Here is a 27,670-nt window from a genome sequence, read left to right as displayed (position 1 = left end):
TTTTACATAATACGAACTAATGGAACTTCTGAAAAATTTGGAAGATCTAGCAACACAGTCTGCATCCTCCCCGGGGCCAAGTAGCCGTTGCTCTCTTTGGACGTGGCATATATCCTCCAGTTTGCTGCCATTTCCCCAGCACTGTCAAATCCCAACGCTGAGCCCAAGTGTCAGTGGTCCTATCTCACCTCGCTGGTCCTGATGTTTCCCCTCAAACCCGGCCACCTTCCTCACTTGGTTACATTGCCGCCACAGTTCCTGTAGGCACTCACGTTTGGAATCCCTTCTCACGGCCACAAGGATCTGTGGGTTGGTGACAAGGTTGGGGTCTGAGTTTTGGAAGGATGGATCCGCGTGGCCACAGTATGGAGAATGAAGCGAGCAGGGCGTGGACGTGTGAGACCACTGTCGGCTTGGTCTACAAGAGTAGTGATGATGAAATGAAGCATTCAGATTCCAAAGATATTTGGCTCAACAGCGGGAAATTGATAGGGAGTCAGATAAATGGATGAAGGAGGAAAAAGACTCAAGGAACCTGCCAAGGCTTCTAGCTTGGGTGGTGATGCCAGTGATGGGAAACACGGGCGTTTCCTTGGTAAAAACTGAATTCTGTTCCCCTTATGAGTTGTCTGTGGGACAGCTTATGGGGGTGTTGGGTGAAGGGGAAGGGGTGCAAATCCAGGGCTCTCCCACCTTTAGTATCCTGACACGGGAGTCCCTTCGTTTTGCCAAACTTCCCTGACCCCCAATCCCATAGCTGAACGACATAGCTTCTTTGAATAGCCAGACGCTGTCCACCCCATTCTGAAGATGAGGAAACAGAGGTTTGGAGAGAGTTGCAACTCACTGCTGGGGCCAGGACCACAGTGTGGCCCTTCTACCCCCAGCCCTGGAACACAAGACCAACATAGAGAAAACCCTTCATAAAGTCCTTTAATGGGAACAGAACTGGAGGCTTCCCACCTGCAGCTCCTCCTCTGCCCAACCCCCCAGTGACCCAACTCCTGTTCCCCAGCCGCCAGACACCAGCCAGGTCACCACACTGCCACCCACCAACCATTCCTTGGCATAGCTTGGGACCAAGCTGTAAGCGGTTTGCTTCAAATTGGGAGTGAAGGTAGTTAGAGAAACTTGAGGCTACTGTGTAGACCTGGGGGACCATGGGCTCTGAGCCTGAAGCTTTAGGAGGGGGATGTTAGGTGACTGTTCGTGGTCTGGGTTTTCAGTTGCCTTGGAAGAGGAGTCTGGGTGGCTTAGGGAGGGACCACATGGGAGCAGGGCTGGTAGCTCCTGCAGTCAAAATTCTTACGGTCAGGCTTCCATCCTTGCGACCTGAGCGCTCCTGGCTATGACTTGGGGACCCTCTGGCTTTGAGGTGATGGGGTCCCAGTCTCTTTATGGAGGACCCGGTGGGCATCTTCTGCCTGAGGACGGGTAGGCATCCCATGGTCAGTGCAATCCAGTGAGGTAGGCAAAATGTTCCATCCTGGTCCCCCCTCTGCAGTGCTCAGCTCTGCTGCCGCAAGCTGTGTCTTGCGCGAGGACAACCCATCAGGGGGGCAAACGGGGCAATGAAATCGAGCCCGTGTTCCTTGCATTTGCTGGGCATCCACAGGGCTGCCTCTGTGCCTTCCTCTGAATCTCATGCGGGTGCTGGGTGGCTTGTGAGCGTCCTGAGCCCACTTCTCCCTCTGCTCACCCACCCTGGCCGCTCGTTGCCATCTCCGTGGGCTCTTACGTCACCTCTCCCCCAACCTCTCCCCTTCCTCCCCTGCCTCCGTATCCCACCCACCCCTCCCCTGCAACCTGCCGCCTACCTCCCACGTTCCTGCTCTCCCAGACTACTGGTCGATCTCCACCTTCGCTTTGGCGGTCTCCCCACGTCCCTCTTCCAGAGTGTTTCCTGCCCCACACCCACTCCCTGACCCGTCGGCCCCCGATGCCAGCTGGCTTCCAGAGTCTCCCAACCCCGGTCCCGGCCCGTGGAAGTGGGTGCGCTGATGCTTTCGGAAGTTGGAGGAGTTGTTGAAAGTGCGATCGCAGAGGGTGCAGCGGAAGGGGCGCTCGCCAGTGTGGATGCGGGCGTGGCCGCTGAGCACCGAGGACTGGGTGAAGCCCTTGCCGCACACGCCGCAGTGGTAGGGCCGCTCGCCCGTGTGCACCCGCTCGTGGTCTCGCATGTCTGAGGAGCGGCGGAACGGCTTGGCGCAGAACCTGCAGGCGAAAGGCTTCCCCACCGCCGCGCCTGCGGCCGCCGCAGCCATCACCACCTCCGACCTCTCCTGGGGCACCCCGGGCCGCTGTTCTTGAGCCGCCGCCGCCTCCGGAGGCCTTTGAGAGGTCCCCGGCTCCACCCCGTGTCGGTGCTGGTGCCGCAGCAGAGGTGCCAGGGCCTTGAAGGCCCGGGGGCAGAGCGGGCAGCGGTAGGGCCGCTCTCCCGTGTGCAGGCTGTAGTGGGCACGGAGGCTGGCGGGGCCTGGACAGCTGTGGCCACACACATGACACCGGCTTGGGTCCCCACCCTGCCCACCACCCTCAGCCCCCGCCAGGTGGCCGTGTTCGTGGAACAGCAGCTCGGAGACCAGCCGGAAGACAGCTGGGCACAAGGCACAGTGGAGAGAACCTGGCTCCGGGGGCTCAGGTACCAGCGTGGTGTCCGTCACCTTCACCACCTGGATCTCGATGAGGTCACTCGGGGGGGTGGCCGGGCGGCTATCATCAGGCACCAGGACCTGGGTGAAGCGGGGGGGGGGGGGAGAAACAAGGAGCCTGTGGACTCTGCCTCAAGGCCTCCCCACTACGCCTTATTAAACACACGTATTAAACACACTTACTAAAACACACTCTGCAACATACTGAGCCCCTTAATTTCTAGATTCGGCTCTCCTTCCTCTGAGATTCTGCCGTATGACCACCAAGACTTCCCCTCCTGTCCAAAATATATCACAGATCCAGCCATTTCTCTCCTCCACCCCACTTACAATTAAGCCAATCATTTCTTGCCAAGTCCCCTGACCCTCTGAATGACTCTGTTCCTACGCCTGCTCCCTTATAACCCACCTCCCCAAAGCAGCCCGAATGACCTTTTGAAAACGGAAATCAGACAGCAGTCATTTTCCCACTCAAAACCCTCCCATGATTCCAACTGCTCTTAAAATCCAAAAACGCCATCTACTACCCATCATGATCTGGCTCCCGCTTATCTCTCTGACCCTAGTGTAAATATAAGCCGGCACACAGCTGACTTCTCTCTTCTAAATTTAGCTTCCCTACCCCCCAACTCTATCAGCTCACTCTTTTTTATAGAACGTAGCACAATAAGTCTTGTCTATTGTCTCTCTTCCCTACCCAACTGCAAGCTGCAAAAGAATACAGCTTATGTGTCTCATTCACCTCTCCATCTGTCTAGCCCAAGTAGGAGCTGAGTAAATGTCTGTTGAATGAATGGTTGTCCTCAGATACTCTCCCATCCTGAGTGGGGTTCCAAGGTCACCTGGAGCAGTCATTTCTCCCCCCAAATCCTCTCCTGGGCATCAGGACGCATCACTCAGACCCTTGCAGAATCATCCCCCCACCCCAACGTGCATGCCCCAACCATAACCCCACACCTTTGTCTTTCAGGGTCACCTTCCCAACTTTCCACCTTAGAATTTCTGAGGCCCCGCCCTCTGAAGGCTCCGCCCCCTAATTAGACAAACTTCATCCCCGGGACTCCTCTCTCTGGACCTATCACCAGCTCAGATGTTCCGCCCAACGCCCTCCTCAGGCTCCACCCCCACTCAGGCCCCGCCCCTCCACCCTCATAGGCTCCGTGCTAAGCCCCACCCCTCGCCCACCCCGAGAAAGCACCGCCCCCAGGGCCGGAGCACGAAATACCTTCCCCGCCCAGCCCTAAGCCCCGCCCTGGCCCCGCCCACCCCTGCGCCCTCCTCCCGCCTCGAGCTCCCCGCCCAGGCCCCTTCCTCGCCCGCACCAGGTCCGGAGGCTCCGGGGATCTCGGCTCCGGGGCCGCTGAGCTCGGACTCCGGGGCTCCGGGCGCGCAGCGGCCATCTTGTGCCCAGGCCCCGCCCCCGAGGCCCGCGGTCGCTCCGGGAGGGGGCGTGGCCTGGGTTGGCGTCAGCGCCTTGGCGCAGGCGCACTGGAGGACGGGCCGGGGCTTCCCAGGAGCCGGGTCTCCCCCTCCCCGGGGAGAAAGTGATGAATTTCTTCCTAATTGCCTGTCACTTCCCGCAGGAGACAGCCTGCGTGGGTTACTGGGTGGCTGCGAACTAATTCGAATTTCTCTTTTTAACCTATATGAGTAAGCTCTGGCAGTCAGTTGACACTGACCAGAATTGAATAACCTTTGTTCTCCTTTCATGTTACACGTTTTTGTGGTCACCTCCTCTGCATGGCTTGTGATAACCCAGTGAGGCAAAGTTTATGAATGTAAGGTGTTTAAAGTCCGTTTGCAGAAAGATACTCAGCAAACAGCAACACTGGTGATACTGGGATTTATTTGCAAAAGACCTTAGGTGGTGTGGTGTAACGTTTGGGAAACGCCTTTTTTTCAGCCACGCGCAACGGCATGCGGCATCTTAGTTGCCGACCAGGGATGAACTGGTGCCCCCTGCAGTGGAAGTGCGGAGTCTTAACTACCGGACCGCCAGGGAAGTCCCGGGAAATGCTCTTTTGGAGGAAAGAGCCCAAAGACTGGCGGTTTTCGGCAGCACCAAGGACAGGGCTGAGGCCTTAGCCCTCCAACTGTTAATTTCATGGCCTGGCTGCGTGACCTTGGAGAGGTCAACATACTTCTCTCGACTGTGCCTGCATTTTCTCATGTACAAAAGTGTAGAGGGTTGTAAAACCTAATAAGAAAGAGATATGCAAGATCTTTGGAACAACCTTAAGTTGTTTTCTTGGCAGGGCAGGGTAGGAGATGCTAAACATGAAGGTCATTCCTAAATTCTCTGTTTCTCCTCCTTATGGGAACATGATTAAGATTGCATTTTCCTTTGCAGTTAGACGTGGCCATGTGATTCCCTTTGCCCAATGAACTATAAGTGAAACCAATGTGTGTCAACTTCAGCACAAGATAAGAGCCTGCAAGCTGTTCACCACTTTCCAACCAGGCTGTTCTGTGTGTGGGGATCTGTTGGGTGAAGTGAAGTTTCCATCAGCCTGAATTCCAGAGTATGTATCTACAGTGACCAGAAACTGATGCTCATCTTCCTTGGATATATAGCATTTAAAATTATCATTTGTTTGATTAAAGCCACTGAGCTTTGGGGTTGTTTGTTACTGCAGCAGAACCTATTGTATCTTGACTGATAAACCTAGGGAGTCTTTTTTCTTCTTTTTTATTTTGGCTGCATTGGGTCTTTGTTGCTGCAGGTGGGCTTTCTCTAGTTGTGGCGAGCAGGGGTTACTCTTTGTTGCAGTGCGCGGGTTTCTCATTGTGGTGGCTTCTCTTGTTGTGGAGCGCAGGCTCTAGGCGCGTGGGCTCAGTAGTTGTGGCACGCGAGTTCAGTATTTGTAGCGCATGGGCTTAGTTGCTCAGCGGCATGTGGGATCTTCCCGGATTGAACGTGTGTCCCCTGCATTGGCAGGTGGATTCTTAACCACTGTGCCACCAGGGAAGTCCTAGGGAGTCTTTTCTTAATTTTATTTTGAACCATTTCTGTATACCAAAATTATTTGGAATCATGTAAACGGCTCCCTATCCTCACTAATAAACTTAGAAGACTATACAACTTTACAGAAGCAGTCTAAGCCCTCTGTGTATCCCCCCATCCATTTTCCTCCCTCCCTCCCCTGAGGTTATTAGATTTTGCATTTTCTGTTTATCATTCCCACGCATGCCTTCCTATTTTGCTACGTATCTGATACAACATGATATTGTTCTGCGTATGTTAACACATTTAGGATAAATGATATCATTTCAGTGTAAGCTTCTCTAACTTTTTGCCCCCTCGACATTGTTTTTTATATTTGTAAACATGGATACCTGTAGTCTAGTCACTCGTTGTCAATGCTGGTGTGATAGCCCACTGGTGATGATGCCATAGTACATTTTTTCATTCTCCTGTTGAAGGACATTGGGTTGGTTCCAATTTTTTTCCTTTTTATTGAAGTATAGTTGATTTACAATATTGTGTTAGTTTCAGGTGTACAGCAAAGTGATTCTGATATACATATATATGCATATATACATATATATTCTTTTTTGGATAGAAATATTCCTTTAAACATTTTTTTCCGTTATAATTTATTACAAGATATTGAATATAGTACCCTGTGCTATACAGTAGGTCCTTGTTGGTTATCTTTTTTTTTTTTGCTGCAGAAAGCTTTATTGTTTCCCTTTGGCCCAGGGCTCGGAGAGGGCTCCAGGGCGGTTAACAAGCTGCCCAGTGGCTGCAGGGAGAGGCTGCAGGCAGAAGCCCTGACCCCAGAGGGGCTCCTCACAGGCCGCTGGGCTCCAGGGGCTCCTAGTGGTGCCTGAGGCTGAGCCTTTGGAAGAGTCACTCGCCCAGCCCAGCCTGGGGGCCGAGCAGCCTGCGGAGGTTGCTCAGGCGGTCGCCCATCTTCTTGATGAGCTTCACCTGCTCATCCAGGAAGTGGCTCCAGGAAGTCCAGAGGTGGAGTCTGCGCGGGCAGAGCCCAGGGCCTGCGGACCCACAGGGCCTGGCGCAGGTTCTTCTCCGTCAGCCGGGCGGCTTCCACGGCGTCCTGGGCTTTCCCCACGCTCCTGGGACGGCTTCGGCACGTCCTGGAAGAGGGCGCGGCCACAGCGCTGCTTTTGCCTTTTCCAGTGAGCTCGGGCCCTCCGGCTCCTCCTCGGCCCGTTCGCGAAACGATGTCTCACGCCCTGGCGAGCTGCTGCGTCGTGTGGGAAGAGAAGCGCAGAGACAGGTAGGTGTGGGAGAGCGGCAGATGCACGTTACCAGGCGGGTGACTGCGGCCTCCACCTGGCGGAGGAATTGTGACGAATCTGGGAGCTCATGCTTGGTCGGCAGTAAGGAGCTAAGCTCAGAAAATGGTGTTGGCTGGTCCCGGAGGGCGAGGAGAGCTGAGTGGGTGATTCCAAGGTTGTGACTGGAAAAAAGCTTGGAGGGTGGTCAGAGTCTGGAGGAAGGGGCGCCCTTGGGTCTGTTCAGTCCAAACGCTGTGGAAGCAAGAGACACATGCGTGGCCAGCGCGCTACCGGTTATCTATAGTACTGTGCATATGCTGACCCCATACTCCCAATTTATCCCTTCTCCCCATTTATCCCTCCCCCTACATTTCCCCTATGGTAACCATAAGTTTGTTTTCTATGTCTGTGAGTCTGTTCCTGTTTTGTAAATAAGTTCATTTGTACTATTTTTAAGATTCCTCACGTAAGTGATACTGTATAATGTTTGTGTTTCTCTTACTTACTTCACTTAATATTACCATCTCTAGTTGCATCCATGTTGCTGCAAATGGCGTTATTTCATTCTTTTTTATGGCTGAATAGTATTGCATCATAGATATATGATGGAATATGTGATGGATATATGATGGATATATATGTGATGGAATACTACTCAGCCATAAAAAAGAATGAAATATATATATCTCACAACTTCTTAATCCCATCATCTGTCAATGGACGTTTAGGTGGCTTCCATGTCTTGACTATTGTAAATAGTGCTGCTATGAACATAGGGGTGCATGCATCTTTTCGAATTTGAGTTTTCTCTGGATATATGCCCAGGAGTGGGATTGCTGAATCATATGCTAATTCTATTTTTAGCGTTTTGAGGATCCTCCATACTGTTCTCCATAGTGGCTGCACCAATTTAGATTCCCACCAACAGTGTAGGAGGGTCCCCTTCTCTCCACACCCTCTTCAGCATTTATTATTTGTAGATTTTTAATGATGGTCATTCTGACCAGTGTGAGGTGGTACCTGCATGTAACCAGTTTTTGATTATTACAAATGATACTGCCATGAAAATTCTTGCTTACATCTCCTTGAACCCAGATGGGAGTTTTCGCTAAGTTATATACCTGAGAGTTGAGTTGCTGGATCAAAGAACAGGAACATCTTCAACTTCCATGTTCAATTTGGTAGATATCACCCAACTGCTCGTCATAGTATCTCCACCACCTACTAGCTGGGAAATCTGGGGTAAGTTCTGTTTTTTTTTAAAGGAACATTTATTTATTTATTTATTTATGGTCTACGTTGGGTCTTTTTTTTTTTTTAACATCTTTATTGGAGTATAATTGCTTTACTATGGTGTGTTAGTTTCTGCTTTATAACAAAGTGAATCAACTATACATATATCCCCATATCTCTTCCCTCTTGCATCTCCCTCCCTCCCACCCTCCCTATCCCACCCCTCTAGGTGGTCACAAAGCACCGAGCTGATCTCCCTGTGCTATGCAGCTGCTTCCCACTAGCTATCTATTTTACGTTTGGTGTGTATATATGTCCATGCCTCTCTCTCAGTTCGTCCCAGCTTACTCTTCCCCCTCCCCGTGTCCTCAAGTCCATTCTCTAGTAGGTCTGCATCTTTATTCCTGTCTGGCCCCTAGGTTCTTCTGACCATTTTCTTTTTTTTAGATTCCATATGTATGTGTTAGCATACAGTATTTGTTTTTCTCTTTCTGACTTCACTCTGTATGACAGACTCTAGGTCCATCCACCTCACTACAAATAACTCAATTTCGTTTCTTTTTATGGCTGAGTAATATTCCATTGTATATATGTGCCACATCTTCTTTATCCATTCATCTGTCGATGGACACTTAGGTTACTTCCATGTCCTGGCTGTTGTAAATAGAGCTTCAGTGAACATTGTGGTACATGACTCTTTTTGAATTATGGTTTTCTCAGGGTATTTCCCCAGTAGTGGGATTGCTGTGTCGTATGGTAGTTCTAGTTTTAGTTTTTTGAGGAACTTCCATACTGTTCTCCATAGTGGCTGTACCAATTTACATTCCCACCAACAGTGCAGGAGGGTTCCCTTTTCTCCACACCCTCTCCAGCAGTTATTGTTTGTAGATTTTTTGATGATGGCCATTCTGACTGGTGTGAGATGATATCTCATTGTAGTTTTGATTTGCATTTCTCTCATGATTAATAATGTTGAGCATTCTTTCATGTGTTTGTTGGCAACCTGTATATCTTCTTTGGAGAAAGGTCTATTTAGGTCTTCTGCCCATTTTTGGATTGCGTTGTTTGTTTTTTTGATATTGAGCTGCTTGTAAATTTTGGAGATTAATCCTTTATCAGTTGCTTCATTTGCAAATATTTTCTCCCATTCTGAGGGTTGTCTTTTCGTCTTGTTTATGGTTTCCTTTGCTGTGCAAAAGCTTTTAAGTTTCATTAGGTCGCATTTGTATATTTTTGTTTTTATTTCCATTTCTCTAGGAAGTGGGTCAAAAAGGATCTTGCTGTGATTTACGTCATAGAGTGTTCTGCCCATGTTTTTCAAAAATATGGAACGCTTCACGAATTTGTGTATCATCCTTGCGCAGGGGCCATACTAGTCTTCTCTGTATCGTTCCAATTTTAGTATATGTGCTGCTGAAGTGAGCACTGCATTGGGTCTTCGTTGCTGCGCAGGCTTTCTCTAGTTGCGTCGAGGGGGGGCTACTCTTCCTTGCGGTGTGCAGGCTTCTCATTGCGGTGGCTTCTCTTGTTGCGGAGCATGGGCTCTAGGCGCACGGGCTTCAGTAGTTGTGGCACATGGGCTCAGTAGTTGTGGCTCTTGGACTCTAGAGCATAAGCTCAGTAGTTGTGGCGCACGGGCTTAGTTGCTCCGCGGCATGTGAGATCTTCCTGGACCAGGGCTCAAACCCGTGTCCCCTGCGTTGGCAGGCAGATTCTTAACCACTGTGCCACCAGGGAAGTCCCTCTTGGGTAAGTTCTTTAACCACTCATGGTCTCCAGTGCTTTCCTGGGCCCTGGCATTTGTGCCTTTGTGGGCTCCTTCATTCCAAAATGTATATTTAAACTTGTATGTTATATCTGTGTCGGTATAAAGACAAACATAAGCTAGTCTGGATTACATTCTTTTTTCTTCTGATTTCAAAATTAAAATGTTTTTCCCAGGCTCCTAAGAGTGTCCTGGGCCTTAGGCAGTGTATGTACCTGCTGTGTCTAATAGAAAGTCAACCTTCTCCTTTACCTCATCTGCAGAACAAAAATTATAATAGCATTTACTCAACACAGTTAAGTGTTAGGTGCTATGAGGATGAAATGAGTCACGCGTAAAGTGTTTTATAGCACAAAGTAGGCACCGTGTATTAGCTACAATTGTTACCAATTTACACATCCACCACCAATGAATGGGCAATCCCCTTACTTGACGTCTTTAACAATACTTGTCAAACTTAAATTTTTGCCAGTCTGACTTGTGTGAAATGGTATTCCACTGAGATTCTCTTTATTAAATGAGATCATTCGCGGCACAGGATTTAGCGCATGAAACTCATCCTCTATTCTCCCTTCTTTGAGGGCAGAGTCAATTCCGTCTCTGTGTCCACAGAGAAGGGGCATATAAATACCTCAGCGAATGTTTGGTGAATGAATGAACAGATGAGTGAATGAATAACTGAATTAATGGATATAGAAGATTGAGATATTGAGAATATTCATACTGAGAATATGAAATATTTGAAGAGGAGGGCATAGTTCAGTGGAATGACCATAAGCTTTGAAGTCAGATGCACCTGGATCCAGATCCGTCTATCCACTTGCTATACAATTTTGGGCAAGTGACGTCCTTTCTCACTTTGAGAGTGCTACAGTCTAGCATAATTCTGGGAACCAGATGGTGCTCAATAAATGTGGATTCCTTGCCTTTTCCCCTCTTGTCTGTTACCCTCAGGGGCTGGCACTACACTAACAGTCTGTTGCATGACCTGAGGCTACAAGTCTGGCTACATAGAACCACTAAAAAAATGGCAATAAGGGTCTTGGACTTGGAATCAGAAGATGGGGTGGGTGGGTGTTAGCGTTACTTCTTTCTGTCCCTGCCTTGAGCATGTCATCTCTCCTCTCTGGACTTGGATCTCCTGTCTTTTAAATGAATTGACTGATAGAGTTACCATATGACCTAGCAGTTCCACTCACAGGATGTACCCAAGAGACATGAAAATATATGTCCACACAAAACCTTGTAAACAAATGCTTATAGCAGCATTGTTCATAACAACCCAAATGTCATTGACTGAGGAATGGATAAACAAAATGTGGTGTATATCCATAAAATGAAATATTACTTGGCTACAAAAAGGAATAAAGTACTGATACATGCTACAACATGGATGAACCTTGAAAGTATTATAATCAGTGAAGAAGCCCCTCCCCCCTTCCCTTTCCCGACTGGTAACCACTAGCTTGTTTTCTGTATCTCTGAGTCTGTTTGTATTTTGCTATATACATTCATTTGTTTTATTTTTTATATTCCACATATAAGTGATATCATACAGCATTTGTCTTTCTCTGACTTATTTCATTAAGCATAATATTCTCTAGGTCCAGCCATGTTTCTGCAAATGACAGAATTTCATTTTTTTATGGCTGAATAGTATTCCATTGTATATATATACTGCATCTTCTTTATCCTTTTGTCTGTTGATGGACGCTTAGGTTGCTTCCATGTCTTGGCTATTGTAAATAGTGTTGCTATGAACATTAGGGTGCATGTATCTTTTAGAATTAGTGCTTTTGTTTTTTTCCTGGATATGTATCCAAGAGTGGAATTGCTGGATCATATGGTAGTTCTACTTTTAGTTTTATGAAGAACCTTGGTACTGTTTTCCATAGTGGCTGCACCAGTTTACATTCCCACCAACAATGTAGAAGGTTTCCTTTTTCTCCACCATTATTACCATTCTCACCATTTGTTATTTGTAGATTTTTTTGATGATAGCCATTCTGACAGGTGGGAGATGATATCTCATCATTTTGATTTGCATTTCTCTAATAATTAGCCATGTTGAACATCTTTTCATGTGCCTGTTATCCATCTATATGTCTTCTTTGGAAAAATGTCTATTCAGGTCTTCTGCCCATTTTCTGATTGGGTTGTTTAGTTTTTTAATACTGAGTTGTATAAGCTGTTTATATATTTTGGATATTAATCCCTGTTGGCCAAATCATTTGCAAATATTTTCTCCCATTCTATAGGTTGTCTTTTTGTTTTTTTGATGGTTTCCTTTGCTGTGTAAAAGCTTTTAAGTTTATTAAGAGAGGGGCAAGATAAGTGTGTGGGATTAAGAGATACAAACTACTATTTATAAAATAGGTAAGCAACAAGGATATATTGTACAGCAGAGGAAAATATAGCCGTTATTGTGTAATAACTTAATGGAGTATAATCTGTAAAAATCCTGAATCACCATGCTATACACCTGAAACTGGTATAACATTGTAAATCAACTGTGCTTCAATTTTTTAAAATAGTGAGTGAAGCTGACACAAAAGGTCACAGTTTGTTATCCCATTCATATGAGATGTCCAGAACAGGGAAATCTATAGAGACAGATAGTAGATGAGCGGCTCCTTGGGGTGGGAGGTGGAGTGGAATTGAGGGAGTAAGAACGTGACAGCTAAAGGGTACAGGTTTTCCTTCCGAGAGGACGTAACGTTCTAAGGTTGACTGTGGTGACCCTGCACATACCTGTGACGAATTGTACACTGTAAATGGGTGAATTATATGGCATGTGAGTTAGATCTCAATAAAGCTGTGAAAAAAAGAATCAGCTGAGGGGCTTCCCTGGTGGCAAAGTGGATAAGAATCCGCCTGCCTGCCAATGCAGGAGACATGGGTTCGAGCCCTGGTCCGGGAAGATTCCACATGCCGCGGAGCAACTAAGCCCATGCACCACAACTACTGAGCCTGTGCTCTAGTGCCCGCGTGCCACAACTACCGAGCCCACGTGCCACAACTACTGAGCCTGTGCGCCACAGCTACTGAGCCCGTGTGCCACAACTACTGAGCCTGTGCTCTAGAGCCTGTGAGCCACTACTACTGAGCCCATGTGCCACAACTACTGAGCCCGCACACCACAACTACTGAGCCTGCGCTCTAGAGCCCATGAGCCACAACTACTGAGCCTGCGCACCACAACTACTGAAGCCCACACGCCTAGAGCCTGTGTTCCGCAACTAGAGAAAAGCCCATGCATAGCAATGAAGACCCAGTGCAGCCAAAAAATAAATAAAATTAAATCTTAAAAAAAAAAAAGAATCAGCTGAACATGATGCTCTTTTAGGATCAACCTCTAAGTGATATTTAAAAGTTATAAGCCTATATAATAGATGTATGCATGTTCACTATGTGATTCTTTCAACTTTTCTCTGTGGTTGAAAATTTCTGGGAATTCCCTGGTGGTCCAGTAGTTAAGACTCCACGCTGCCAACGCAGGGGCCCCGGGGTTCAATTCCCTGGTCAGGGAACTAAGATCCCACATGCTGTGCAGTGTGGCCAAAAGATTAAAACAGAAAAAAAGAAAGAACAAGAAAATTTTCATAATAAAATGTGGGGTGGAGAGAGCTTGTAGATGACTTTTTTTTTTTTTTTTTTTTGCGGTACGCGGGCCTCTCACTGCCGTGGCCTCTCCCGTTGCGGAGCACAGGATCCGGACGTGCAGCCTCAGCGCCCATGGCCCACGGGCCCAGCCACTCCACAGCATGTGGGATCCTCCCGGACCGGGGCACGAACCCGCGTCCCCTGCATCGGCAGGCGGACTCCCAACCACTGCGCCACCAGGGAAGCCCTAGACGACTTTTTAAATCTGATTTTTGAAAACGTCAAATCAATCCCATGGACAATTCTTATCAGACTGTAAGCTCCCTGAAGGCAGAGACCACGTCTGTATAATTTCCTGCTGCGTCTCCAGTACCCACACTCGTGTCTGGGCATTCAGTACTGAATACAGGTATTCAGCAGCCATGTAGTGAATTAATGAATCCATACATAAGTGTGTGGATGAAGAAGAAGACGGTGACTATGGCTGTCTGAAGTCATAAGCCAACAGTCATCCTTAAATTGTAGATCACCCTCAAGCCTTCCTGTTGGGTCTGCAGATTACAGTAATACTGACAATAATAACTAGTGTGCGTTTATTTATTTATTTATTTAAAAATGGTATATGTGTTCACTAATTCAACAAACATTTCTTTTTAAAAATAATTAATTAATTAATTGATTTTTTTTTTTGGCTGTGTTGAGTCTCTGTTGCTGTGCACGATCTTTGCTGTGGCCAGCGGGGGCTACTCTGTTGCGGTGAGCGGGCTTCTCATTGCGGTGGCTCCTCTTGTTGCGGAGCACGGGCTCTAGGCGTGCGAGCTTCAGTAGTTGTGGCTCACGGGCTCTAGAGCGCAGGCTCAGTAGTTGTGGCGCACGGCCTTAGGTGCTCCATGGCATGTGGAATCTTCCTGGACCAGGGCTCGAACCCATGTCCTCTGCATTGGCAGGCGGATTCTTAACCACTGTGCCACCAGGGAAGTCCCACTAGTGTTTATTGAGAACACACTGAGTGTCGGAGCAGGGTCAGATCCAGGTTTTGTAGGGTGTGAAGTTTGTACAGATTAGAAATACAAAATTTTAAATACAAAAAAGAGGTATACAAGAGAACATTTATTTAGCATGAGAAAATAAGTTGCAACCAATTACGAAATTCAAAAGGTGACAGTTGCCACGCACAACCCCCACAATTGAAAAGCACATATAGATAGCATTTTAATTAGTTTACTACCTGACTCAGCTCTATAATGCTTTCCCTCTATTTTCTTTGATTGGCTTTTTATATGACAACAATATTATAATATCATTTTCTGTAGATAGAATAGAAAGATTATCTGATCTTTCCTGTAATGTGATTGATCAAAACATTTCTTTACTATTAACTTAAGAAACTTTAATTTCAGATTCACAGTTATTTTAGCATTGTTGTCAAGTTTGGGAAAATTCTAAGCAAGTTTCCTTCACCTATGAATTTAAGGTTGCAGAGTGTGGCAAGTTTTTTTTTTTTTAATATGTTATTTATCCTTTAAAAAACTATTTAAGTTGAAGCATAATTGATTTACAATGTTGTGTTAGTTTCAGTTGTACAGCACAGTGATTTGGATATATATATATTCTTTTTCAGATTCTTTTCCCTTATAGGTTATTACACAACATGGAGTAGAGTTCCCTGTGCTATACAGTAGGTCCTTGTTGGTTATCTATTTTATATATAGTAGTGTGTATATGTTGATCCCAAGCTCCTAATTTATCCCTCTCCCCCTACATCTTTCCCCTTTGGTAACCATAAGCTTGTTTTCTATGTCTGCGGGATCTTTTTCTGTTTTGTATATAAATTCATATGTATCATATTTTAGATTCCACATATAAGTGATATCATATGATATATGTCTTTCTCTGTATGACTTCATTTAATATCATCTCTAGGTCCATCCATGTTGCTGCAAATGGCATTATTTCATTCTTTTTTATAGCTGAGTAATATTCCATTGTATATACATGGCCCATCTTCTTTAGCCATTCATCTGTCGCTGGACATTTAGGTGCAAGTTTTTTGTTTTTTTTTTTAAGCAGTGACTAATCTTAAGTACTCTTTGAATTGTCAACACTCACTACCCAGGGAAAGCATTATGCAAGTGAGAAGCCTTGGAAGCTTAAGGTTCACTAGCCTAATGGTGAATCCACCTCTGCAGTTATGCTTAACTACTTTTGAAGGAAAGAATTACATCTGCTTTGCTATGTGTTAAGGAGAATCCTTGTAGATCGGGTTGGGAATCAGACTGGAACCTGGATGTGATGGTCCTGCATGCTGTTTTAGGAGCCTTGCTATTACTATCTACTTCACCTATTTTAAAACAGAAAAACCACTGAGGTTCTGGGAACTGGGAACCAGGAGACCCTGGCTTGATTCCCATTTGGTTCCTGGTTGACTAGTTTTGAGCAAGTTCCTTCCCCATTCTTGGCCTCATTTTCCCCAGCCTGTGTAAGGAGGCGGGCATTTCCCGATTTCCTTGTCTGTCTCTGACACCATCGGAACAAAAATGAAAGGAGAGACAGGAAACTCCTATAGACAGTGATCCTTTTGGGATCCCACTTATTAGAGGTGGGCCGAAGTGCAAACTGGATCCTTCCTCTCTGGGCCTCGTGTTTCCAGCCAGAGCATTTTCGCAAAGGGCCTGAAATGGGCCGCTTTAGCGCAGGGTCACCACTTAGAAGTGCGGGGTTCCTCCTTTGCAGGGCCTTCCCCTAAAAGCACTTCTCCATTGGCAGCCGTTTCTGCTCGGCCTGACCAGAGAGGCAGCTCAGAGACAGCAAGCATCGGTATTGAGCGAGGGGTGGGGGGGCTGATGGCCGGTATTGTGGAGTTTAGAGGAGGAGCCGATGAATACAGAACTAGAGAGAAGGGGGACCATAGAGAAGTTGGCCGTGGATAGAGGGGCCAGGGTGGGAGGCAAACGAGAGGCAGCGTGTGGGTAGAGGGGTGGGAGGGGGGAACCATAGAGAGGCTGGCCTGGGCTAGAAGGGCCGGGGGGGGCGGGGGGCGGGGAAATGCAGGGAGGTGTGGGGAAGAGAGTTGGCCTCCGAAGGTGGGAACTAAAGACGCAAAAGAAAAGACTCTCTGGTCAAGGGTTGGGGGTTTTGGCGTGTGGTGTGGGGTGTTGGGCCTCCGCGTCTCGCTTAGTCACTATCACCGTGCCCTTGAGCAATGAACTCCCTCTCTGCATCTCAGTTTTCTCACAGAATACTGAACGGATTAACCTCTTAGAGAAATTAAATAAAATCACGTATGAAAGTACCTAGCATAATAATGTCTTTGCACGGACAGTATGTAACATGTGGGAAGTAATGCTAGTATATTTTCGCATGTTGACTCCTTTCTGCACCTCTGAAATTCTTGAGGGCATTAAAATCAGGCATTTGAGCATTAACACCAAGATTTTGGAGGGTTTTCTCAATCCCCACCGCCCCTTCCGTAGCTCAAACCTCGTTCTTCCTCATGTAGGTTTCAGCACCAGACTGTTCCATAGTCCCCCAGCTTCCACTCTAGCCCGCCAATATAACCAAACAGACCTTTCAAAAATTTGGAACTAATCTTGTCCTTTCCCAGCTCAAAATCCTTCCACGGCAAGAGGGCTTACCGCAAGACAAAAATCCCAACTCCTCTGCCTGGAGTTGGAAGCCCTTGCATGTTGTAGTGCCTGCCAAGCTCTCCAGCCTCCTCTCTCATCATTTGAGACACACGTGTGTCACACCCCCACTGAAACACTCACACTTTCATTTCCCCAGGCGCCAGGTCTTAGGCTGGTCTTGCTGCCCAGAGTAACCTTTCCTGGGGAATCCTGGCCATTTTTTCAGGGCTTATTTCCTCCAGAAAGCAACCTCTGACTCCTGCCTACCTCAGGCTCCCAGGCTGGGTGAGGCACCCCTTCAGGCTGCCAGTTCCACCGGAATGCCTGTGAAGCCCTCACATGATAGTTCCCTGACTAACTCCAGACTCTCCTGTGATGCCTGCAGCACAAACTCCATGTTCTTCAGTCTGGTCTTTGTTGTCTCCAGTCAGCATCGTCCCTGGCTGGGCACATGATGCTTAGTCACTCTGAAAGAAGAATAGTTGGGCTGTTTTCTGTCCTGGCTAACTCTCTTGTCCTCCAAGACTGAACTCAGGTGTCACCTCCAGGAAAACTTTGCAATTATTTTTCTTTTAGTTTTTTGGCCGCACTGCACAGCTTGCGGGATCTTAGTTCCCCGACCAGCGATGAGCCCATGCCCCTTGCAGTGGAAGCGTGGAGTCCTAACCACTGGACGGCTAGGGAATTCCCAAACTTTCCAGTTCTATACTCCTCCCCCAGTTGGGTCCTGAGCCCCTTCTGGCCCCCTGGAGCGCCCTGTCATTATACTTATGACCTTACATTGCAGCTGCCTGTTTGTTAGTTGGCCTCCTCTAGATTTGTCTGTCCAGTATGGTAGTCACCAGCCATGCATCGGTATTGAGCGCTTGAAATAGGATTAGGCCAAGTGGAGATGTACTGTAAGGTGGCAGCTGGCCACTACTAGCAAATACTGTTTTGAGAATGGCTGGTGCTGGCCTTGAGTCTGATGCAGTTCGGAAGATTCAAGTTCTCAGTGATGCAGGAACGTGTCTGAAACCACATCTACAATGGCCACCCAGCTTCATTTTGGATGCCTGAACCATAGTGACTCCATTTTGATTTTTTTTCCTTTCACTTATTTATCTTTTAAATTAATTTTTATTGGAGGATAGTTGTTTTACAATGTTGTGTTAGTTTCTTGCTGTACAGCAAAGTGAATCAGTCATACATATACATATATCCACTCTTTTTTAGATTCCCTTCCCATCTGGGTCACCACAGACCATTTAGTAGAGTTCCCTGTGCTATACAGTAGGTTCTCATTAGTTATCTATTTTAGACATAGTGGTGTATATATGTCAATCCCAATCTCCCAGTTCACCCCCTCCCCCCATTTTGATTTTAAATGCGTTCTTTTCTTTAATGGTTAACGCAGCTGTGCAGTGTACATTTGACAGGCCATAAGACAGGCTGTTCTGGTTAGCATAAAGTTCAAGTCAAATCATGTATCAGCCAGAAGGACTTCCCCGTACCTCAACGTATGAAAATTTCTTCCATCATAACTTACATCTCGATATAGAAAAATAAAATTAAAAGGAAAAACAAAGAATGGTGGCCTCTCCATGACAGATGGGGAAACTGAGTCACCAAACAGGGAATGGTGTCACACAATGTTCTTCAGATTTCCCTGGAGAAGGGACTTCCCTGGTGGACCAGTGGTTAGGGCTCGGTGCTTTCACTGCCTTGGACCTGGGTTCAATCCCTGGTCGGGGAGCTAAGATCCCACAAGCCTCTCGACCAGAATTGGAACCCTACTGTTTCTAAGCTGCCTCATTAACATCTGGTGTTTGCTGTGAAATCCGCATGGAATGCCTCATCCTTCTAGACAGTCTGTACTGAGGCCAGAAGGGACTCTTCATGACTTTACAGGGCCCCTTGCGGGTGGGAGCTCGGAAGCCCAGCCTTCTGGTTTTCCCTTGCCAGCATCTACAGCTAGCCTTGAGGGCTGTTTCACACTCAGGCAACTCTTTCCCTAAACTTCTTTTAGCTTCAATCCTGTAACTCTCGAGGGCCATAGAACAATTTCCCCATAATGAAGATATTAGAGTTTTTTTGTTTGCACAGCGCAGCAAGCGGGATCTTAGTGCCCCGACCAGGGAAGCACGGAGTCTTAACCACTGGACCGCCAGGGAAGTCCAAAATGAAGATATTGGGATGAGAAAGTGTAAAGATCTCCCCGCTTTAGAATTTAGGATGTAATCCTGGCTCTGGCACCCCCTTGCTCTGGGACCATCAGCGTCTCACGTAACCTCTCTGGGCCTCAGTTTCCTCATGTGCGAAGCACTAGGACTGAATTTGAGACAGCTTCTTATTTGAAGTGCTCCTCTCGGGCTCAGTCAGATTCTTTAGGGACGCTGTCCGTCGTTGAGCTTGTCTCGTGAATGTCATCCCTACCTGCTTCTCCCAGGCGCTAAGGTGGGGGCAGACATTTCAATATTTTGGTCTCTGTCGCCCCCAGGAGGCTTAGGAGAGTTCCTTGTCGCAGCAGGTGTGCAATACAGATAACATTTGTTGCCTCTAAGGTAGAGAAAGGCAGGGACTACCTCAGTCTGGTTGGTTCATGTTTTTACCCCCGGAAGCTGGCGTATGGGAGACACTAAACAAATATTTGTTGAATGAATGACAGAGATTCAGGCCAGCGGAACAGAAGGCACTTGGAATCCTTCCTTTGAGGGTTTGTGTTTCCGGCCGGAAGGCTTTCTTGTGAACCCCATCCCTCTCCTGGCTGGTCGGAGCGCTACGGCTCCACTTAGGGCTCCCGGAAGGTTTACTGTCTTCGCCTTCTGCATCCCGGGATCAGACTCTCGGGAGGCCTCTCCTCATAACTCACGGACAGCAAAGGCCATGCCTGGAGGGGTCCAGGAGCACGAGGACGGGTGGGCAGCCGGGTGTGTGTGTGTGTGTGTGTGTGTGTGTGTGTGTGTGTGTGTAAGACCGGACCCGACTGACCCATTGCGGGGAGGATGGAGGTGGTGGAGTGGGTCGAATACAGACTCTGGAGGCGAGAGACTTCTTTCTGGACGGATGGAAACACTTAATGGTGTCACAGGACCAGCATGAAAGGAAGAAATCTTGAATCTGGGCAGAAAAAGAAACTCGGAGAGTTTGGGGGAGGTCCTAGAAGAGAAGAGTGATACCCTGATGGGGAGGAATGGAGACAAAGGAAAAGGACACCCTGCCCACAAGGGGTTTGAAAGAGGAGACGGAGGGCAATATGGTAAAGCATGGGTCCCACAGATTCTGGGGGCGTGTGAGACGACTCTGAGTGCACATCATAGGAATCGATTGATAGATGCAAGAGTCCTGTGCAAATCCCAGGAGCATGGAGATGTGGTAAAGTTAGAAAGTCTAGGGTTTGGGCACATGGAGAGAGGCCCATGAAAAGTCCCCCAGCCCCTTGGAGAGATGAGGGGTTTGAGGAGTAGGGGGTGGAGGATGACGTAGGTAAGCAAAGATTGGGGGATGCAGAGAGGTTCTCTGGTCATCTCAACCCTTAGCTTACCTCTCTGCACCTTCAGTCAATGCAGTTTTTCCTTCCTTTAGCTTCTCCTCTGATTCAAGGATGACCATGACTGGGACTTCCCCGGCGGTCCAGTGGTTAAGACTCCGTGCTTCCACTGCAGGGGGCGCAGGTTCGATCCCTGGTCAGGGAAATAAGATTCCGCATGCTGCGCAACGTGCCCCCCCCGCAAAAAAAAGGATGACCATGACATTTTCCTCATCAGCTGTGGGTTCCCCCGCCCCAGTCAGGTGCTCCTCCCACAAGCCACAAGTTGGCCCTTCCTCCTCCTCTTTCTCTGGGCCTTCAGCCTCTGGCCAGATGGGCATACAATACACCTACACACACACAGTGCGAGTGGAGAAGCCCAATGACAAGCACGAAGTTTTGCCCAGCGTACAGCTGTCCCGAGTGCCTACAGGGCTTCCAGAATGCTGTCTGTCTCAAGGCCTATGGCCTCTCACATCCGGTCATCTGGGGCTTCATCTCTGAGACTTGTGGCAAGGCCTTCCAATGCCCCAGCAGTCTTTGCCAGCCTCAGCTCATCTACTGGGCTCCCTGTACCTGCTCCTTCTGCCCCCGGCTGCTCAGGCTTGCCAGGGACCTGGCTCAGCATGTCCTGGTGTATTAGGGCAGACTGAGTCTCCTCCTAATATGGGCACAAAACTGATGCCTTTGGGGAGCCACGTGCTGGGAATCTTTCCCAAGTTGCCAGCGTCCAGCTTGAGAGATGACGGTTGCAGAGCTAGACCGTGGCATCTCTAGTGGGCAAGACAACACCCTTTTCTGGGCTATTCTTGTTAAGACTGAATGATCTCCAGCCTTGGGGTGTGCTGCAAGTCTATGGGTGGCAGGGGAAGCAGGAGAAAGTAGCAAGAAAGATGCCCTCACCTCCCAGGGCCATTACTGGTCTCCTTTTCCCCTTTAGCCTTACCCAAGAGGCAGGGACCCTGAGTTTTAACTGCACCGTGTGGGCTTTGTGACTGGTGGGTTCACTCTCTGGCCTCAATAACCCATTTAAAAACTAGGGATGAATTCTCTCCTCCCTGTCAGCGGCCAGATGGTAGCAATTTGCCAAATCTGCTGAGACATCTGTGTTCTTGTCTGGTTCTTCTTTGTTTCTTCCTCTCAGTTTTAAAACTGGGAATGTCCCGGGACGCATCTCAAACTCAGTCACCTATTTTGTCCTCACCTGTGCTCGCAAGCTCAAGTGGTCACTTATTGATCACCACACACATCCTTCTGTGGCTTGAGGAAGCAGCTCAGGGTGATGCAAAAAGAGATGGGCCAGCTCCCATCACACTTCTGCCCCATGTGCTTACAAACGTGTAAGAGCCTGTTTTACCTCAGGTAGCATCGTGTCCTGCACTCGGCACTCTGCCCCTAAGTGTGTGGCCCCTGTGGGAAGGCATTCAAGTGCTCCAGCCACCGCAGCCAGCACCGGCTAACCCACCTGGGGTGGGTTGACCACTTTCCAGGGGGTGGCCCAATGCATCCTGGTGTATTCATCAGGGCAGGACTTCCTGGCTGGCTGTGGAGACTGAGGCCAGGAGTTCAGGTGTTCTCCAGACCCGGGTGTCACTTCCCTCCACCACTCCAGCCCTGTGGAGGGACTGGCATCATACAAGCCAGCCCCGACTAGCTGTGTGACCCAGGGCCGGTGACTACCCCTCTCTGGCCTTGGTTTTACCACCAACACAGAGAATGATACCTGACTCCATTTTCTTGCCATGTAACACATTAAATCACAAGGCCTGGGTTTCCTCAGCTGTCCCACCGGCTGAATAATTGTGGCTCTTTGTCTTTGCTGTGTAGCAGCCGACCAGTCACTAGCCCTTTCTGGTTTCGGTTCCTATTTGTAGGTAGACGGTCTATTTTCTTTCCTATTGAAGAAAGTATTTCTTGTTTTAGGACGACTAGTTTCTTCTCCAGCCCAGAAGGATAAAGTGACTTTTTTTGTTTAATGTGGAACTTCTTTTTTTAAAGTCTTTATTGAGTTTGTTACAGTATTGCTTCTGTTGTTTATGTTTTGGTTTTATGGCTGCCGGTCATGTGGGATCCTAGCTCCCAGACCAGGGATCCAACTCAAACCCGCACCCCCTCCATTGGAAGGCTGAGTCTTAACCACTGGACGGCCAGGGAAACCATAGATAAAGTGACTTTTAAAGAAAAGTCACAGCTTTTCGGACAAAAAGCCATCCCTTTTGTCTTCCCTCCCTCTGTATCTACCACGTCGCCAATGACTTTATATTGGCTTTTCTCCGCCTTATTGCAGAGAAGTCAGGCGGGCAGACACCCGGAACCATTGTTCGCGGGTGTTTGTTTCCCGCCGGGGCGGATTTCTGGGGCCGCGTCTGGCCGAGACGGAGGTAGGAGTGGGAGCCGTCTCCGGGCTCTCCGAGTCCACCACCCCGCGCGGCGGACCTCCTGGGGCCGCCCCTCGAGCCGCTTCCCACCGCGCTCGGACCCGAGAGACCTCCGCACCGCGAGCCGGCGCCGGGAGGTAGGCGCTGAGCTCCGGGCGACCGGAGAGGCCCGAGCGGTGCGTCCGCTGGGTCACTCGCTTAGACTCGCGGGCGCGGGATGGAGAGGCTTTGAGCTGGTGAATTCCGGAGAAAGAACTTCATCTACTCGCCCGTCTGTCCTCCCCTCAGCCTCCCAAAGTGTACCTTGACCCTGAATCTCTCTGGAGGCCATGGGCCTCTCCCTCCCTAGGGTGGTCCCCGCCCCTAAGCCGGCCCCCTCCTCTTCCTCCACCCCCGCCATCCCCATCCCGCGGCCTCAGCCCGCCTCTCAGGGGCCGTCACCTGCTCCCTGACGGGAATGGTGTTCCCTATACGTGCACACGGCGGAGGCCCGCTGGCTGGAGCCCAACACCCCCCCACCCCGCTCCGCAAGGCTTCAGTTGTCCCCAGTGTTTTCAGGTCTTCAAGAGCTGCCCGCACCGCAGGAGCTACAGCATCTCCCACTCAGAACTCCGGCCCTTCGTCTGCGGCCAGGCCTTCAAGCGCCCCGGCGAGGTATCGCTTCATACGCCAGCTCCGGTTGGGTCGGGCTCACACCTGCCCGCTGTGTTCTGGCGTTTTCAGGATGCCGGGCAGCAGGCGCAGCACGTTCTGGACCACTTGGCTGGAAGGAATTTCCTGGACCATGGAGAGACTGCAGGGGCTCCATAGAATCTCTTGTTTCTGGTACAGAAGGTAGAGGCTGGGGTTTTGGCCTCACTGTTTACTTGCTGTGTGACCTGAGGCTGCCTCTCTGGGCCTCAGTTTCCTCATCCTGAAATAGGGAATGGCTTGTGTTTCCCAGCCATCCTGGCCAGGGGTGAGATGCAGGAGTCTCTTGCTGAATCCCTGACTGTGCCACAGCCTCTGTTTATAGCCTGAGATAGATCACCATCCCATTCTGGAACTCAGTTTCCCAATCTGTAAGATGGGATAGAATGAAACATCCTTATCAGGTGAGCTGCAAACTCACCTAATACGAAGGTAGCGCCAACTGCTCCATCACTTCTTTATAGCAACTCGTGCCTGCTGAGACAGGTGCAGATAACGTTAGTTAGTTTTGATTCTTTTTTAATTGCAGGGGTAGGGCTGGAACACAAGTGAGGTGGGAGCCTTTCCTCTGCGGTGTGAGTTATTGGCTGGAGTGCTTTCCTAGGGCCACGTCCCTAGGTCCCATTAGGGGACCGTGAGATGCCATGTGGGGCTGGGATGAGGTGGATTGGCTGGGCCACCTCATGAAGGGCTTCAAATCCCAGGCTGAGGAACGTGCGGACTTGGTCCTGAGGGTCATGGGGGCCGTGACAAGATTTTGTGCAGAGGTTACATATGAGACAGCTGTGAGAAGAGTGTCAAGGAGGGCGGGGGCAGTACTGGGGGCCAAGATAGCAGGGAGAAGGCTGGTGCAGGGGCCCTGCACAGGAAGGAGGGGCCAGAGCTGGGGCTTGGGGAGCAGAGGGGAACATTCAGGATGAGGGAGGGACAGAACTTGGTGCCTTCTGGCTTTGGGGAGTGTAGAAGGGGGGGGCGGGATGAGGATGTTAGAGCTTCAGACTGGTGTGGGTGTGGGGCTTCATTATGCTCCTGTCCCAGGAGATAAGCGAGGCTTTTTGCGTTGGTGGGGAGAGATGCTTTACCTTTGGACGGGGTGACTGAATTCATTCATTCAGCCAATACTGAACCGAGCCCCTACCCTCTCCCCAGACCTTTGCTAGGTTCTGAGGGTAGAATGTTGCCTAGGACAGAGCTGGAAAAGCAGGCAGTAAAGTAGCAAATCCAAAAACGAGCAAGACCACTACGGACTGCAGTACGAGATGCGGAGGGAATGGCCTGACCAGACGGAGCAGGGCCTCACCTGCTCACCAGCTTGAGCTCTGACACAACCAGCAGCCGCTTCAGTGACGAAGGATTACTCGAGTTGAGACCTGAATGGCCAGAAAGGGTGTGTCCTTGTGAGGGGCTGGGAGGAGTATTCCAGAGGGCAGAACAGCAAACACAAGGCCCTGGAAGTAGGCCAGGTGGGCTGGCTGAGTTTTATTCCAAGTGCAGCAAGGAGGGTTTTAGGTCAGGTGATGACATGATTCTGTGGGTTAGCGTAATTATACTGCTGCAGTGTTGCCATAGAGAGAAGGGACGGGGGGGGGGGGGTTGCGGTGGGGAGGCTGTCATGGTGAGCTGGGCCGGTGGCGGCAGTGGGTTGGGGAGAAGCATGAGGTGCTTGCAGACAGTGGCCATGAGCTCTGACTTGGTCAGTTAGAAGCACGTGCTGTCCAGCGGATGTGTGACCTCTCGGAGCTCCTGTTTCCTCATCTATAAAATAGGCATCCGCATGGCACCTCCCTCCTGGGTCTGCTCTGAGGGTTCAGTGCATTTAGCGATGGCTGGCACCATAGGAAGGGCCCAATAAACGTTGGTCCTTGTCATTATTTCCAGAGTTCGGGGTGGGCTAGGCTGGGCTGGGCGTGGCTGGGCGTGGCTCTCATGGACAAAGCAAGTTTCATGGGTCTGAAACTCAAGCAAGGGATCTGGGTGGGAGACTCCTGTGGTAGTTGTGTGTGGAGCCCAGGATCTATGCTGCCCCCTGGGGGACATTTGGCCAAGTCTCTTGTCACAGCTAGGGGGCAGTGAGATTGAGGGGTGAGAGACGGTGCTCCTGGCATCTGAAGCGTGGAGGCCAGGGACGCTGCTCCATGTCCTGCAGTGCACAGGACAGCCCCCCACAACAAAGAATGATCCAGCCCCCAAATGTCAGTAGTGCCAAAGTTGAGAAGCCTGGTGCAGACAGAAGGTGTAGTTACCCCTTTAAACCGCGCACACCCTTCCAGTTCACCAGTTTCCACTGTCCCTACTGCCCCCCACCCCATAAAATTACAAAAGAGGAAGAACCTCTAGGACAACAGTTTCCGGTAGAGAGCCATGCTTTAAAAAGTGAAGAGGAACAGCTGAAATTAATTTAATAACATACTTAACCAGTCAGTAGACCCAGAGCATCATTTCTAAATGTTATCAACAGAGAAGTCATTCATGAGATACTTTACACTCTTTTCATACTCAGTCTTCAGAATCTTTTAGGTGTCTTGCATTTATGACACATCTCAGTTCAGACCGGACACATGCCAAACGCTTAAGAGCTATCTGTGGCCGGTGGCTGCCCTTTAGGACAGCACAGTTCTGGAGGCTCTTTAATTGAAGCCTAAGATCACAGTTGTTGGTTCACTGGAGGTTTCTTGAAGGTTTTCTGAGAATGCTTAATCGCCTCATCTAGAGACTTTTTTCTATAGCTGGCAATGTGTGTGTGCATCTTCTGGCTTTTTAAATATTGCCCAGTAAAACATTAAGACATATCTGTGATCCAAACCAAATATAACGGTGCCCTCTCTGGCCGGCGGGTCTCCAGTTTGCAACTGGTTGAGGGTGGCTTAGGAGCTGTACCGTAAGGTGGGCAGCGGTTAGCCACCTGTGGCTATTTAGATTTAAATTAAGAGAAATGAAATACCATTTAAAATTCAGGTCCTCAAGCCCTAGCCACGTTTCTAATGAGCAATAGCCTCACGCGGCTAGTGGCTGTCCCAGTGGACAACGCGCAGATCATAGAACTTTTTCATCATCCCAGAAAGTTCTTTTCGGCAGCTTTCTCGGACGCATCTCTGGCCAAGCCGGGGTCCTTGGTGTGGGCGCGACCGTAACGCCAGTTCTCTCCCTTCTGTGCCCCCAGCTGCCTCCCCTCCCCAGCTGCAGCGGCCGCCCCCCTCTGGTTCCCCCCGCGCCACGACCTGCTCGTGGACACGCGCAGCATTCGCTACTAGTTCACCGCGCAGCTGGAGGACGAGCTGCGGGCGCTCCCCGGCGCTGCACTCGACGTTCCAACCTTCCGCGTGCGCCGCCTGCCCCAGGCCTTCCAGCGCTCCGGCCACCTGGCGCGGCCTGGCGCCGACCGCCGCACTAGGTTCCGGATCTGGCCTGGCTGCCCTGCTTCTGTCTGGTCAACGCGCTCCTGCACCAGGACGCGGCCGCCGGACCTCGGTTTCGTCTCTGCGCGCGGGAGCATCGGGCCCACCGCGCTTTGTGCCGACACCACCCAGACACTGTCGCTGCTGCTCCTTGTGCCTCAGTCTCCCCCTTCCTCGATGGGAAGAGCCACTCTTGCCCACCTCTGCATCTGGCAAGGTTTGGCCCTGTCTGCACCTCGGTCTCCCCATTTGCCCAGCCGACAGAAACTTCCCTCTTCCCGCTCTCTGCCTCGTTTGGAAGGGGATGCAGGCGGGTCGGCCAGTGGGAAGAGGACGGATTGGGCGCGTCCGTTCCTTGTGGGACTTAGGGCAAAGACAGCCTCGCCTAGTCTCGTCTACTAATCAGTCTCTGTCCCAGAGAATGAACTGTCCCCGAAGGGGATGGGAAGGGAGCGGGGGGCAGGGGGCGGGCTGTGTGGTTCCCGCGCGCTCGGCCCCTCTCCTTTCTCGCGATCCCTAGATACTCAAAAAAAGCGGGCCGTCAGAGCGGCTGGCTCTGGGACGGCGGAACCTTCC

General features: G+C 49.6%; 2 protein-coding genes and 1 long non-coding RNA gene across 3 annotated transcripts in view; 2 read left to right on the top strand and 1 right to left on the bottom strand.

The window, feature by feature from the left end:
- Positions 1–925: 925 nt before the first annotated feature.
- On the bottom strand, positions 926–4,072 carry ZNF784 (zinc finger protein 784). Its single transcript, XM_082676969.1, has 2 exons — positions 3,974–4,072; positions 926–2,732 (listed from the first exon to the last, which is right to left on the bottom strand). The coding sequence occupies exons 1-2, from the start codon at positions 4,049–4,051 to the stop codon at positions 1,842–1,844; spliced, it is 969 nt and encodes a 322-aa protein (XP_082533095.1). The 5' UTR covers positions 4,052–4,072; the 3' UTR covers positions 926–1,841.
- Positions 4,073–6,698: 2,626 nt separating this feature from the next.
- The window catches only part of CCDC106 (coiled-coil domain containing 106), a gene marked incomplete at its 3' end in the record, with an annotated part of 30,511 nt that continues 9,539 nt past the window's right edge, over positions 6,699–27,670 (top strand). Inside the window, exon 1 of the mRNA XM_082676882.1 lies at positions 6,699–6,895. The remainder of the gene's footprint in view (positions 6,896–27,670) is intronic.
- LOC309836483 lies at positions 23,009–26,961 on the top strand. The gene is made up of 3 exons (XR_014298152.1): positions 23,009–23,146; positions 23,733–23,843; positions 26,860–26,961. It is a non-coding gene; the product is annotated as an uncharacterized lncRNA (long non-coding RNA).

This window comes from Grampus griseus (assembly GCF_964374135.1).
Source record: "Grampus griseus genome assembly, chromosome: 19".
In the NCBI taxonomy this organism is placed as follows: Eukaryota; Metazoa; Chordata; class Mammalia; order Artiodactyla; family Delphinidae; genus Grampus; species Grampus griseus.
The sequence above is the reverse complement of the archived record's forward strand: the minus strand, read 5'-3'. Positions and strand labels throughout refer to the sequence as shown.

Coding starts and splice junctions, on each gene's coding strand:
- ZNF784 (XM_082676969.1), bottom strand. CDS start 4,051: ATGGCCGCTGCGCGCCCGGAGCCCCGGAGTCCGAGCTCAGCGGCCCCG. Junction 2,733..3,973: donor CCCCGGAGCCTCCGGACCTG/GTGCGGGCGAGG, acceptor CGCTTCACCCAG/GTCCTGGTGCCTGATGATAG.